At 37.4% G+C, this 15,720-nt stretch overlaps 1 protein-coding gene across 1 annotated transcript in view; it reads left to right on the top strand.

The window, feature by feature from the left end:
• COL21A1 (collagen type XXI alpha 1 chain) overlaps positions 1-15,720 on the top strand; it is a 184,061-nt gene that overhangs the window by 111,691 nt on the left and 56,650 nt on the right. Inside the window, exon 17 of the mRNA XM_075923637.1 lies at positions 4,945-4,998. Within this exon, the coding sequence (XP_075779752.1) occupies positions 4,945-4,998 (54 nt within the window). The remainder of the gene's footprint in view (positions 1-4,944; positions 4,999-15,720) is intronic.

The raw sequence follows: 15,720 nt of genomic DNA, 5'->3' as shown, positions 1-15,720 counted from the left end.
ATATTACTGGAAGATGTTAGCCAAAGCAATTGAGATTTCAGTGGGCTTTGAATCATGGCCTGATTACTAAACAGCTAGTTTGGGAGTACATTATTAGCCATTATCAAAGCCTGCTAATGACTAATCTTATTTTTTCCCAGTTCCATATTTGTTCCTCTAACTCAGAATAATTTAAAATATTGCATATACAGTAGAGTCTGGATTATCCGACCTTTGGTAATCTGACATTCCGCTTTATCCGACCCTGCAGCTCCCGGGGACAAAGCGGCGCCGGCAGGAGCGGCATCAGCGGCTCCAAGAGAGTGAGAGGGCAGCGAGCGGGATCGTTCTCCTGGCCTGTGCCTTGGCGCCGCTGATGCTGCTCCTGCTGGCACTGCTTCGTCCCCGGGAGCTGCAGGCATAAGCGGCTCCAGGAAAGCGACGGGGAAGAGAGTGGGGCTGGGCTCCCGGGAGCTGCAGGGAGGGAAGGAGCCAGGGCCAGGCAGGGATGGGGACAAAGCGGCCCCCGGCTACAGTAGAGTCCCTATCATCTGACATTTTTGGTAATCCGACCACCTGTCGGTCCCGTTTAGGTCGGCTGATAGGGACTCTACTGTACATTTATATTCTTCACGGGATTTTTCCTCTATACAGGTAAGTGATAAGGAGCTGATTTTTATGATTGAAAGGGGTGGGGTGGGGGAAATGGCCTACCACATTGCGGATTTAGCCCTAAACCTGCAATATGCCTCATGTTTAATTAATTTAACACCAAGAAATCCATCATTCAGTAGTGCATGTTAAAATTCGACACTCTCCGGGAAGGAATAAACAAATACGCAAACTATCTTACCCATTACCAAGATAGCTTCCCCAATTATCACCTCTAATACCATTAGCTCACAGACGTCCCACTCTCCCCACCTCTAATATCATCAATTCACAGACACTTACCTTCCTTCCTTTCCCCCCTCCTGTTCTGAAATGTGATTTGTCCTTTTCATATGTGTTCATTTTTTTAAATTGTATCCTTTGGTATATATGGTTGTGACTATTTTCTTCCACTATTTGATCTGAGGAAGTGGGTCTGGCCCACGAAAACTCATCATCTAATAAACCATCTTGTTAGTCTTTAAAGTGCTACATTGTCGTGCATTTTGCTTCAGCTACCCCAGACTAACACGGCTACATTTCTATCACTATTCTGATATAATAATGACATTTGTATCACATACACTACAGGCAGTGAATAGTTTAGTTTTAGTTTTATAATATAATATAAATATTTCATTGAATTTAAATGATCGTCTACAATAATATTGGTGGTCTGGCTGTGTTTAGAACATATTTGGAAAGGAGATTACATGTACAGTGGTGGCCTTGAAAACTTGAAACTTGCATTTTAATAATTAAATATTTTCATTTAGATAGCCTCAATAGTTGCACTGTTTGAAGTGTTTCTTTTATAGGGAGGGAGTACAAGAGAATAATTAATACACTCAGATAACCTTACAAGATGACCTAATCATAGGTCAAATTGTCAAGTTTTAGGGCCATAACTCTAATATCCTTATTTGGTTTAGTCCTTTTTTCTGATTTGTCTTTCAGAAATACACTAGCAGAACAAAGTAGGTGAAGTTAGAACAGGTTCTGCTGATAGTTTATTAAGAAATTACTTCATGCTTCAGCAACTGATAGTATTTTGGATTTCTTGAGTATTGAAGCACTTAATGTGTTTATTTACCATTCAGTTTAGTTTTTAGCATTTTTGTATTCACCCAAGTTTGGTCTGAAAATCCCTTGATGCATAAAAGTCATGATTATTCACCCATATCTGAGAAATGACAGAACTCTGACTTGAATGAATGCATCAGGGGAAGGTGATTTGATAGCCAAACTGCATGCATACCAGATTATGGAACCCCATTTGAAAATGTGGTCTATATACTATATTGCAATATGGAAAGTAGCTGTTGCCCTGCTTCTAGGACTACTTAAGTGAAAAAAGATCAACGATGCAGCGTTCCAGAACTCTTATTTTATCAGAAGCAAATAAAACTCAGTCTCAATTTTTTTCTCATTCCTGGTTTTCTCATTCCTTGATAAGATGGGTTTGGTTCCAGTTAAGCTCTTTGTTTGAAGCAGAGTTTTTCACAAAATTTCTAACAGATTTAGATGTGCTTATGGCTTGTTCAAGAAATGTATGTTTTTGAAAAACACGAATTTTCAGAGTATGTAATCTGCCTTCACTCTTACAGTACCCTGTATAATTCAATAAATACCGTGGATGTATATAACCAAACTGTAATAGATTTTATTGATGATCTTTCCTCCTTTAACTATTCTAAAATAAGTGTATGACAAGCCCACGTCACCATTTTTTTTCATTTTGTTTTGTAAAATATTCTTGAAATAGTTATATTTGGGAAGTCTCCTTTACTCCCATAATTCACAAAGTTTAATTTATTATTGAGTGTGAGAGAGAGTTTGCACCTTAATTGCTTCAGATTATAATAGTTAACTGAAGTCTTTTATTTCTGTTTCATTCAAACATTTTATCAGCTTGCATTTACCATCTGTTTGCTATAAAATCATATTTCATTTTGGGTCTGTTGTAATCAAAATCAGAGGATTTAAAAATTGGCTGTCTGTTGGAGCTTTTCTGTTCTCTCACAAAATTTCTTAAACATATTTGTTCTGGGAAACAATGTGAAATAAATTGTTGCTTCATACCCAGGTTTTGTGATTTGAATTGACAGCAATTATATACCTTAACTTGCATAAATGTTTTATTCATGTACCTGTATTTCTGGAATTGTTTTTTTTTTCTATTGCTGAGTTTTTAGAGAGGAAAAATATGCATGTTTTGAATTAGAACCAAGATTCAAATTATTATTTGGTCATTGTTTGGTAGGGCTGTAGTTTCAAAGTGTCTTCAAGTGATTTTTCAGAGTAACAATGAATCGTGTGCAATTATAAGGGTTTTTTTTAACTCTAACATGGTGAGACAATTCAAAGCACAGAAGCAAAGACAGTTCCTACTTCAAAGACAGACAGACTGCATGCCCTCTGCCTTGTAAACTATGAGGATTCATAACTTTGTAGATTAGGCACCAAACATCATGAAATTGTGTATAAAACTGAAGATAGATCAGTTCTTCCAGAGGAAATCACAATGTTTCCAGAGGCTTTGTGAGATTTGCTGTGAAGTAATGTGTGTGGCTTGTCAATTCCGCACAATAACACATGACACTTCCTCAAAGTGATTCAGCTAGCTGATGTGGATAGGCCACACATTCGTTTTTAAAAAAGTGTTCAAGAGTTTCCTGGAATTGTCATTGGACCTTGATTTTTAAGATGAGCTTCATGCAGTTTAAATAGGCTTTGCTGAAGCCCTGTTAAATCATTTTTAAGCACCAAGGTCTTTGGTTTAAGAGAAGACAAGGCCAGCAGCTTGCTTTTTCTGAAAAGCAAATCTCCAGGTCTGACATTTGAGGTTTTTAATGCTTTCGTTTTACTTGTAGATGCATATTTGAGCAAAATGCCTAAACTCAAGGGGCAACAATATTATTTAACATCTTACAGTTTGTCTTGCACATCTGCCACATATTTTCTCAGTCATCATCATCCTGTGTCCTTCAAATTCATGGAACTCTTGGGCTTTTTGTTTTATATGAATTATTTCAAAGTCATGAAAATCCACTTTTCTGGATCTACCTTAGTTTCTGATCTTGGATCTTTCCTGATTTCTCCATGATTTTTATTTTAATTTAATTTAATTTTATTATATTTGTGTGGCTCTTGGTTAGGTCTTGGTTAAATCTGTCTTTTGAGACTTTAGAAAATCTGGAAGCTGATATTTACAACTTTCATTGGCTTTGGATCTTACTCTCTAACCATTCACTTCTGAGTTCCAGTTCTTAGGTGGAACCTTACCAAATTTAGTGGAACACCGTACTAGTGCTCTGGTCTATGGATTATCATTTGGAGTCCTCTTCATATGCAGGACCTTCGATTATTTTATCTTTCAATGCTTTGACTGTGGGAAGTGGTCTTTAAATTAGCTTTTTAAAATAATTTCGGTACAACAGTTATTAGTTAAATACTTTTTCAACTTTTTAATGTTAAGTGTAAACAGAGATCACTTTCTCAGCTGAAGGAAAAAACACCTTAGAGCTCATTCTTATTAACAGAGCATGTGAGTTTCAACAGCCATCACACTAAATGTTATAACAAGCAGCTAACGATTACACTTGCTAAACAAGTCTCTCCAATTAAAGAAATTCCATTTTAATAGTTTTTGGGGATTTAAAAAACAGCATTTCAGACTGAACTCTGGTATCTATGTGCATATAACTAATTATGGGATAGTATTTTTAACAAAGTTTCATATGTTTATATGTTATGTGATACAACAGGGATTTTTTTTAGAGTTGTGTTTTTCCCACAGAAAATTAACTGTATTTCTATTGGGGATAGTTTTACACAACTACATATATATTATTCTGTTGTTATTAGGCAATGTGTTTACATGTTTGAATGACAGATTGTATATTTTAAGAGTAAATATGTTGATTAAAGTACATGAATTTTATGAAGTAAAGAATAAAATTCTGAATTGATATTTATTCTTTTTTCCAGTTTATTTTTAAAAGTCATTTGTTTGTTAGAGGTTTTTCGAAATGGTGAACATCCTAGAACGATGAGGTGGATGAACAGGCCTTTCCTAGAAGTCAAGCTAGCTGAGTTCCTGCTGAAATGTTTCCTTTTGTGCTGATGAGACTGTGTATAAATGATGTTAAAAGTAACATGCTAAAAGAACTTTGCTAGGTGTCTCATTATTTTACCTCTGAAAATGTGTCACCATTTGAATTCACTATTCTTTTTGCATAGAATGTTGTGTTGTGTTTTTTGTTTGTTTGGTCTTGGCTGAGTATCCTATTTAACAATCTCTTCATTTTAAAGGGAGAAGTTGGGAAGCTTGGTGTTACAGGACCAGAAGGACGCCAGGGAGACCCTGTAAGTGTTTACACTGCTGAAATACTGGGAATGTTTTATTAGTGAATGCATGTGTCACCCATTCCTATGTTGAATAGTTTGATGTGTTCTGAAGTAGGAGTAGGAGGATTTACCTTTACTATATAGACAGCAGAGTCTTCATACATATAAAATTTGATTTGAAGACTCTGCAGTCTCTCTTGCTGTATACGTAGATATAATTGAGAAGACTGTAATAATTTTGCACACAAAGCCAACACTCCTGTTACAATCAGAACAAAGGCCTAATGAGCCATAATTGATGTTCTAGGTAACATTTTGTTTAAATGGGTATAATTGCATATATTACTTTAAAATAAAAGTACATTCATGTTGTAGAGATAAGCCTAGCTGTTTTTGAATGACCATATATACTCAATCATAAACCCATTTGTTCATAATCCAGGCCCCCCCTAGTTAAAAACAATTGTAAAAATCACAATGACCGATTCAAGCCAAGTCTGTATTGGTGGTTTGCAAACTTCTGGTCCCAGCTAGTCATCATAAACTGCTGGCATGTCGGGATGTTTTGTTTACCTGGAGCATCTGCAGTCATGGAGCCTCTTAGCTCCCATTGGCTGTTGTTCACCATTCCCAGCCAATGGTGGCTGCGGGAAGTAATGCAGGCCAAGAGTCTTGCTGGCTACCACTTTCTACCACTGTGGTTGACCTGGAGCAGCGAACAGCAGCCACTGAGATCTGAGGGGCTCCATAACTGCAAACACTCCAGATACATAAAAAGTCCAAGCCTGCCAGCTGTTTGCCCTGTTGGGATGAGAACTGAAGTTTGCTGATGCCCACAAGTTAAAAAAAATTGGTAAAACGCAATGATCCGTTCATAAGCTGACTCCCGCTCTTACTGCGTCATTTTTTACCAAAAAAATTAGGTTTATGATTAAATATATATGGTAGTTCCAAATAAACATTAGACATGTTTGGAAATAAAACAGTTAAAATCTTAAATTTCTAGTGAGTCCTATCTCAAAAATACTTTCCTCAACATTTATTAAACAAATAAATAATATAACAAGTATAACAAGCCTTTTTACTGTCAATTAATGCTATTATAATCACAGGAAATCATAATTTGTAGCTAACACTGACTATGGGTTGCTTATAATCAGAACCTCTGATGAGGTAAAGTTGCTGCAGCTTGTGAACTGGTCCCATCTGATCACAGGCTGCTCAGCGTAGCATAGAAGGAAAGGAAAAATGGGACAAATGAGGAAGGATGTTTTCCTTCTCTTGAGAAAGCCTCGGGGAATAACTGTACAGTGGTGTTGAGATTTTTTTTTTTAGTTGACTTACTATGACTTTATATTGTTTAGTGGAAAATAAGTAAGTCCAATGAAAGGACCTTAAAAGGACAGAGGTTGGAAGCTTTATTTCCATTCCCTGGCTGGTGAAATTTTCTTCCAGTTTACAATACCATATAATATAAGTCACCTCTCAGGATATTAAAAGTAGAACTACATACGTTTCTAAAGTTGTAGGTTTTTTAACAATTTTTTTTTTGTAGAATACAATCTGACTGTGTACAGCAGTGGTTCTCAAACATTGTCTACGTACTACTAATAATCTGCAGATCACTTAATGGTAGTTTGCAGCTAGCTGGCACTTCCTGTTTACCATGCTTTCAGCTTCCTCTACAGATATCTTGTCTCATCATTGCAAAACACGGCCTGGTGGTCGAAAAAAGCTGGAAATAAAGAGGAGCCAGATTAGCTGTCTCTTTGGGCTGTTGCTATGGAAAGCAAAGGAGAAAAAATAGAAACCCCCCCCCCAGGGACTTTGTGCTACCAGCCACCAGCAGCTAGGGAATGCCCAGGGAAATAGGAGAGATGGGAATGAGAGAGCATGTCCCCAGAAGTTCAGGTTATTGACACTTCAGTACTGATACAGGATGGACCTTCCCGGTCTGACATCTTCGGAACCTGACCAGTCCTAGATGAGGGATTTTGCCAGACCAGGGGAAGTCATTTCTGGCCCCCTTGCAGCCAGCTCCCCTCTCCAGCCCTGGCCCAGCTGCCAGCCTCCTGACCAGCTCCCCCCACTGCCGCCAGCGCCCACACGCTGTCAGCCACACCAGGTTTCCCGGTCTTGCTTGGCAGCCCATCTGGGTTGTGCCGCTACTGTACATAGGGCTTCCCGGCCTCACTAGGCAGCCCTGCTGCCATGTGTCAGACTTCCTGGCCCTAACATGCAGCCCTGCTTCCAGCTCTCCACTGAGACTCTCTGGTCCTGGAACAGTTGCCAGTCCAGAGAGTCCCAGTTTAAGGAGGTTCAAGCTGTAACAGTGGTTTGTCATGTTTTGTAATGATGTCTTGGGGACAATCAAGCATTGTGCATGCAGCCTGCAGAAATGGGTGCCTCAGAGAGGCACAATGCCTCCTGGGCTCTTCAGGTCAGAAAGCCAAAGTAATGGTTCCATCTGCTATTCTGCTCATTCTGCACCCATTGATTCCAGCCAGCTGTGGTTATAACTGACCCTTGTGCAGTCATTCTAAGCTAAATATTTTAAATAATTTAAAAATACAATAATTTGGTGTCCCACAATGTCAAATTATCCCTTTCTACTCCACATTCACCATAATCAGAATAAAATTGATGTTATAACTCAATAACACTTCCTCCAGTTTAGCAGAATAACCCAGAACATGTATTATTTAGATAAGGTCTTTGTCGGAAAGAGCACTGTATAGATTTGCTTCTTTAGCTTTGTCAGATTTTCTTCTAATTGCATTGTCACTGTCTCTTCTGAGTAACTAATTACTATACCAGATAGAAGCAGAGTGTTGTTGGACAAATGCTTTCCAATGAAATTATATCAGAACTGTAAAAGATCCTTTTTATGCTAGTGTTGTTTTATCTAAGAGAAACTATCACCATAACTATGTGCACTTGAAAGTTTGTTTCCACAATCTGACTCCTTTATCCACAAGTTACATTCAGCTTTAGAGCATTATATAAATTATATAAATTTGTAACAATTTATATATTCAGTAAATTTAATTTTTTTTCTGATTGTGAATTATCCAAAAGTGGTATGCAACTTTCTCAAGATTATTTAGTATTAGAAGTTATTCACCACATAATTTTGTTGAACAATTACTATTCAATATGCAACATTTGAGCTGTTTTGGTTTTCCAGAATAGACACATGTAGCTGTTAGAATCAGGTACCTACTGAAAAAAAAATCTTATGAATTTTCAAATTTGCTTCTTCAGTAGTCTCTGAACATTCATCAAGAATTTCTATTAGCAAATTGGTTAACATAAATTAAGCACAAAGGGGTTGCAACTGAAGTCTAAGTAATTTGTATAACTATGAACTAATATCTGCAGAATTTATTCTCATTTTGAATATGTGCTCAGATTTGTTTAAAATGTCTGCTGATATGTGTGTTGGCCAGAACTGGAAGTGACATATAATAACACGACTTCTGAAAATATCAGTCTTTATTTTCTACAGTTCAAAATTGTAAACTTTCTTTTTTTGTTTAGTGTTCCCTGTCACAAATGACCTGAGAGAAAGGAATTTTGTAATGGCCACAGTATACCTATGATGTGAACTGCTAATGCTTTTTCTTTAATGGGCATATAAAGGAAGCAGATTTTACTTAAGCTCTGCCTTCAAAAGCAAATATCTTTGGGGCAAATTAGACATAAGCAAGCTCTGAGGCTGATTATAGAACTATATTTCAAGGTGGTAGCGTGGGTGGGGAAGGTGTTACACCGTAGGAAAAAAAGGCTCCATGCTCTGAGACTCCATGCCTTCCAATGCAGTCTATGGAAGATGCCTTGATGGCCAAAACACAAGTTCCCTACAGAGAAGAATCCCGATATAGTAAGGGAACTTGAGAGGCATGGAAAAGACAGTGATATCTGAATGTGGGAACATGATAAGGGGAAACTGTTTTGTTTGGAAGGTGGTGAGGAGGTAGAAACACCAAAGTATTCACTGTATAAAGCTCCATCATGTAATTACCCTGCCTGAGGTCAGAGTTTTTCTACTTTTTGCCTGATTTTTCTCTGTGAAGTTGATTAGCATATCAATTTCAAGATATGAAAGTGGAGTTTCCTTCTTGAATGATCTATTTGTTAGTTCCTAGAAATTTGACTTCTACTTTCTGATTAAGATATTACTTCCTGTGGTACACAGAATTCCATATATATAGAGAGAGACTTTTCAAGCAAAAATAGTGCTGCTTAACTTAGTAGGATTCTTGTAGGATACTTCTGCAGAATGATTGAAAATGGTCACAAAATTATCATACCTAATACAGTTATCAGATGTCATTCACTAAAACAAGACAACAGATTCAACAGCCAGATTAACTAGAATTTGAGTTCTTTGTGTTATTGCTATCATAGTATAAAAGGGGAAAAAAACATATCCGAGATGCTGCATAGAGACCCAAATATTAGCACACCCTCTACCAGTTATTGAATGTTTTCAACTGAGTTTGTGTTTGTGCATGAAAGAGATACGTGACTTGTAGGATGAATTCTAAATACTGCCACTACTTAGGCATCATACTAGAGGCAGCACTACATATGCCAGGCCCAAAGCAGTGCTAAAAATATCCGGACAGCATCATCCATGAATAATCTACTTAAGAGTTCTAACGTGTTGTTTTTTTTGTGCTCTCAGAATAATTGTGGGAAAGTTCTCTGGTCTTCGTTACAGAGAAAGCTAGATCACAATGGTCCCTTCTGGGCTTGGCATCCATGAATTTAAACAGAGTGAAAAGTAAAGGTATGATCCTGCTCCTCTGAAGTCAGTGAAGATGTTATCATTGCCTAAAACACAGCGGTGATCAAGACCCCATTTATCCGAAATTATATTTTGATTGACTAATTTAAACAGCTGGCCACTTTCTAATGTGGCTGCTTTTATATATATAGGATATATATAGGGATGCATTTTTTTAAAGTAGAGGTAGAAGAAAAACATCTGGCAAGTTCTTGATCAGAGAGATACTCTTCTAGTGCATTTTAGCCACAACACTACCTAGCTCTCTCTCTTTCTGTGTGTGTGTATCTATATCTATATCTATATCTATATCTATATCTATATCTATATCTATATCTATATCTATGTCTCTTTCTGCAATTTTTTCTGTAAGAATTTAACTGAAATGTATCTCTTATTAACTGTAAATTTGTTCGAACAAATTCAGATTATGTTGTAAGGATGAATATGCTAATTTGAGGCTTTTTTATGTGTTGTAAATATTAAGCTGACTTACAAACAGTCTTAGAAAAAGACTACTAATCAGAATGTAGGAGGGGATGCAAAAAATTCATAAATTCTAGTCACTGCTCTGATACAGACTTTGAACCCACCCCAGCATGACTCTGCAAAGTTAATGAGGGCCTGAGAGGCAAATTATGTTATATGGAGGGTGGGAAAGACTTAGAGATGAAGCCCAGATGTGAGAGGATCTTGGTAGTGATTATAAAGGCAGCGAATTGAGAATATAAAAGGTGTGAATGTAGAAAGTGATGAAGTCTGTTGTCACTCCCAGACCCTGCATTTCCTCCATAGAAAGCTGTGGCCCTTTACCACTTTCCAAATGCTTGAAGTGCCCTCCTCCCCTCAAAAATTATTGCCCTCCACTGGATCAAGGTGTATTTAAACATTCTTTATTTTCCCCTTTGCAACACTAAATCAAGTTATATAGTTACACTGGTACAAAATCAGCGTACTGTAAATGAGAAGAATAAAATCCACAGAGTAATGTTCTATCTGTGGTATTTGACTTGTGAAAATGCTCAGGCTTGGACTAAATTTGCTCTAATTAATTTCAGTAGGAACAAAATTAGATCAATATTGAGCCGTTTAGAAAATCCCAACCAAGAAGTCCAAACTGTTCCTATGGTTGGACACACTTGAATGCACTTACACTGCTATTCATCTTGTGTTGTACTGTGCTGAGATCCACCATTTTTGTGCCAGGAAAATCAATGTTCATATTTTGAATAAACAAAGTTTGACATCTGCCAATTAAACTAATTGTGTAGAAACAGCTATTATTCATACATTGCAATTTATTCATTAATAATCTCAGTTTGCCAATCTGCCAGAAATGTTTAAATCTATGTTACAGTAGCAGAGGGGTAGCCATGTTAGTTTGTAACTAACATGGCGTAAAAAACTACAAATAGTCCTCCAGCACCTCAGAGACTAACAAAAAATGTAGGCAGTATCATGAGCTTTCATGGGCACAACCCACTTCTTCAGGTGAATGGAGTAATTGTTCAGGGTACAAATAAATAGCAGAGGAAGAGATGGGATGGGGAGGGAAAGGGAAGGAAAAAATAGGAAAAAAATATTGTCAATTAGAGTGTCCATGCTAAATTAGGCTAATATAGTGATCTTTGAGTACCTGGTACTTAGCTTTTATATGTCATTAGGGTATGTAATGTAGTGGCTCATCTAGGTCAGGTTTTTGTTTAAACCTTGATTACAGGTACCATACTAGTAAATGAAAAAAAGTTCTTCAGATTCTCTCTTCAGCTGGTTTTTTAAATTGCTTTATAATATAATCACTTTTAGATTCATTAGTGAGTGTCCAGGCAAGTTAGAATGTTCCCCAACAGGTTTCTTCTATGTGTTACCATTTTGAATATCTCATTTTTATTCATTAATCCTTGGTCATAAAGACTGCCCAGTTTGGCCAGTATACAAGGCAGAGGGGCACTGCTGGTACTTGATGGCATAGATCACATTGGTGGATGTGCAGTTGTATGAGCCTCTGATGTGGTGGCTTATGTGGTTTTTCAACCTTTTTTTAAATTTGAGGATCATTAAAATTGTTTGAATTCCTTTTTCTGAAACCTTACATATAATCTGAAAACCTTCAGGAGTCCGCAGACATTGTTACAAAATTTTGTTTTATGGTAATGGCAGCCTTTCCTGTACACCATAGACATACTGTATGTCCCCCCACCCCCGCCCCTCGCCTGTCTGAAGGGAACTGGTCCATCAGTTAAAAACAACTCCTGAGTTAGAAATGGTTTGCTAAACAAAATGGATTCCATATATTCCTCAACACAAATATTATGCCTATACCAGAAAAGCAAAAACTGTCTACCAGTGTCACAAGTAGTAGCACATCAGCGTATAGCTGTCAGCATGAACTATCTGGGGATTTGACCAAAACTTCTGGCCACCAAAGCATTCCATAAGCCTAGTCACATGGCAATACCATCAGAAAGTTTTGGCCTCATAATGTACCTTATTTCAACTTAAATTCATAACGTGTCAGAAAGCAATGAAGCAGCAGCATTCTTGAGATCTGAGAGGAAGCTCTTGATGCTTCCAGGCCAGCTTTGGATTGACCAATGAGGACTCTGCCTGAAAAAGGCCACATGAGTTATGGAGGTAAGTGAATGTTGCTCAAATATTGGGTGTATTTGCTACTAAAATATTCTGCTAACACATATGCAAATCCAAACAACTCCTTCTTAATGAAATTATGATTTAAAAATGTAGCATGTAGTAAGGCTCAGTCCTTGGGTCTCTCCTGTTCATTTGGGACTCATACAGAGCCATGAACAGAGATGATACAGTTACAATGCTCCATGTTCTAGCTTATTGGAGATAAAATTAGTATGGAGTAGTAGGTTGCTTTATTTGGTCCCGCTATCTCTTTGTAACTTATCAGTCAACTGTGTCATCTTCCTTTAACAGCATTAATTCATGGTGGGATCATGGAGGCTAACGTTAGGTGAGGCAGTCTCTCTCCTCCGCCATGTTGTCTCACTATAGTGCATGAATAATATAGCAACTTTACTTTGCTATAACCTCTGCTGTGTTAGAAATGGTTTGCCAAACAAAATGGATTCAGTATGTTCAACAACACAAACTTTATGCTTTGCACCAGAAATACACAAATGGTCTGCCAGTGTCACAACTAGCAGCACATAAATGTATAGCTGCTGGATTAAATAGTCACGTGTCTGGATTGAGGCTGAGGAGCTTTGGGAGCATGAGATTCAAGAAATCTATGTTGTATATTCAATTATTTTGCAGCAAGTCAAACCCTCTCTTTCATTTGTGTAAACCAAGTTTCTGTTGGCAAAAATGTTTCAAATACAGTGTACTTCTGTTTTAGCCTGTTCTGGGGGATACAATAAATAATAATAATAATAAATAATAATATTCTCTTTCAAAGATTCCAGTACACTCAATAAATTCATAATCTCGATATAAAGTAGATAACCTAAGAATTCATTTATCACTATAATGCAGCCATTTCTGGGCTGCACAGCAACTATGCACATAAAAAATTAATAGCAATTCTGGATAGAAGAGTGGTATATACTAAGGCAGTGTTCTCAACCTTTTTTAATAAAGTATCCCTTTAAAAAAATTACAAGTACCCCCAGTATCCACAGTTTTCAGACACAAAACATTTTTTTCTACCATTTCAACACGTTTGTTTAAACAACTTACTTGTAGCCGGGCAGGCAATGACATTTTTGGGTGTAAAAAGTACAAAAATAATATAACGCTTTAAAACTTAAAACAAAAATTCAATTTTCTCCAAATTTCAGTTGTGTTGATGTACCTCCCAGATTTCTCTTGAGTACCCCTAAGGGTACTCGTACCACTGGTTGAGAAACACTATACTAAGGCACATTTTTTATTTCTATAGTCATGTGTACAGGTGCATCTAATATCTTGTGAATTAATGTGCTCTAACTGGCAAATACTGTGCTAATTATAACCTTGTCTTTTTGTTATGGGTTAGAGGATGAACCCTAGAAGATCAAGATGGGTCTGGATGCTTTGGTATTTCCTTTCATTGTACTGTAAAGTGATGACAAGTTCTTGAAATATTTGTCAGAAAATTAAATTATTTTTTCTATCCATAAATGATTTTACAAATACACATATATATTAATTCTGTAACTGTATTTTGTTTTCTTCCAGCTCTGTGAACTATGTTTGATAATAAAGCTGATCTTTTTTCAGTTATTTCACTGATAATTTTGTTCCATCACAGGCTAACACTTCAAAAACCGACTTTTAAAAACATAACTTCTAGTTTAGTGTATAATATAGTTTAGCATAATTTTCAAATACTTTTACTTTTATGTACATACAGTGAAATGTACATAAAGCATACAGCAGTTGGTTTTCTGTACATCAAAGGTCCCATTTGTTTTCGGGTGTAAATAGGCACCAACACTGTGCCATACAAGTGATTTGTGTGTGTAAAGTTGTGAACCTGCAACACCAGATTTTCAAAGAGGCAGGCAAAGTATTTTCTTATTTGTATTCAAATCTGCAAATGGTCATGCAGCTATAAGACTATTTTTATTATTAATTGGATATGATTGAGATTCATGGTGTTTTCCAGGAAGATAAGAAATCTATGCATAAGCGAGGTACAATACAAATATAAGTAAGAAATCAGAGAGAGAGAGCAAAAGAGAAAGGAATAGAATTACAAATCAGGAAGAGAAGAAATCAGGGACTGATGAGGATCTTTAACATTTTTATTCCTTATTAATGAATTGCTATTATTGAGCTGTTTGTTTCAAATTAGGACTAAATTTAGCATAGGCATGTACTGTGGAGTTGGTGGAAGCTAGGGGTATAATAAGATAACTGTTTACGCAGTTAACCAATAAGCCTGGCTCCTGATGTGCTTTGGCTCTCCTGAATCCAAGACAGCAGCACAGGACAGCAACCAGCTTAAAATCTGGCTCCGGGTGTGCACCAGCTTCTTGGGAGCTAGCTGGGTGTGTGTGTAACCATATAACTACTGAAATTTTTAGGATTACATGGTTACCCTATTACCCGCTTTTTAACATCCCTAGTGGATGCACATCAAGAACCACCTTTCTCTTCTTGGCACATGCTGAATAGAACTTTTGGTCCTGTTCTTCCCATATGTTACTTTGGATGAACAGTGTCCAGGCAGTGCTCCCTGGCCCACACAGCTATACCCTGTAAAAAGGGAATAGCGGTAGGTGCACAGCCTCTGCATATCTGGCACGTTCAGAGGTACTTTGCCTTTCTGGAGCAGCATACCTCCCTGTGCTTCCCTTAGAAAGGTGCAGTCCTATGCTGCATCTCTCAGACACAATCAAACCTTTAAATAATTCTCTGTCTTGTGCCTGAACATATATGTGCAGGGTCACGTAACTGGAGGAAAAGTACATTTAAAAAATGCATGTACATTAGAGAGAGCCATCAGATTATGCAATTGTCTTCTAAAGCAGTGGTTGTAATGTCATAGACATACAAAGTAGCATGAATTGGAGGGGGCGGCTTCCCCACTGCATCCGTTCTTTGCTCGTTGTACTGGATTGCTGGATTGTAGTGATGGTTGGTTTGTCAAAATGCTAGTTACAGCTGCCTGATATGAGTTTCTGCTTGCCATTGGAGGATCAGAGGAACCATGTACTCCCCATCCCCCCATATGCTTTTTGTGCCAGGGAATAGGGTTCTTGCTCTTGGTTTAGGAAGATGGAGCCATTTAATTCAATGGAGACTTCCCCACTGAAGGCTAGCTATAACCAAAATCTCTACAGAAGAATTGGGGGCTAAGTCCACGATGCCATCCCAACACTGAAAGCCCAGTTGAGGTGTGGCCAGTTGCAATCCTGACATGGAGGGTGATATGTAAATATTTAAAATTCCAGCTGATTATATGTAGGGATGATATGGACAATTTTACAGTT

This window comes from Pelodiscus sinensis, chromosome 3, assembly GCF_049634645.1.
Source record: "Pelodiscus sinensis isolate JC-2024 chromosome 3, ASM4963464v1, whole genome shotgun sequence".
NCBI classification, from domain to species: Eukaryota; Metazoa; Chordata; order Testudines; family Trionychidae; genus Pelodiscus; species Pelodiscus sinensis.
Note: the sequence above shows the minus strand (reverse complement) of the source record. Positions and strands in the feature narration are given on the sequence as shown.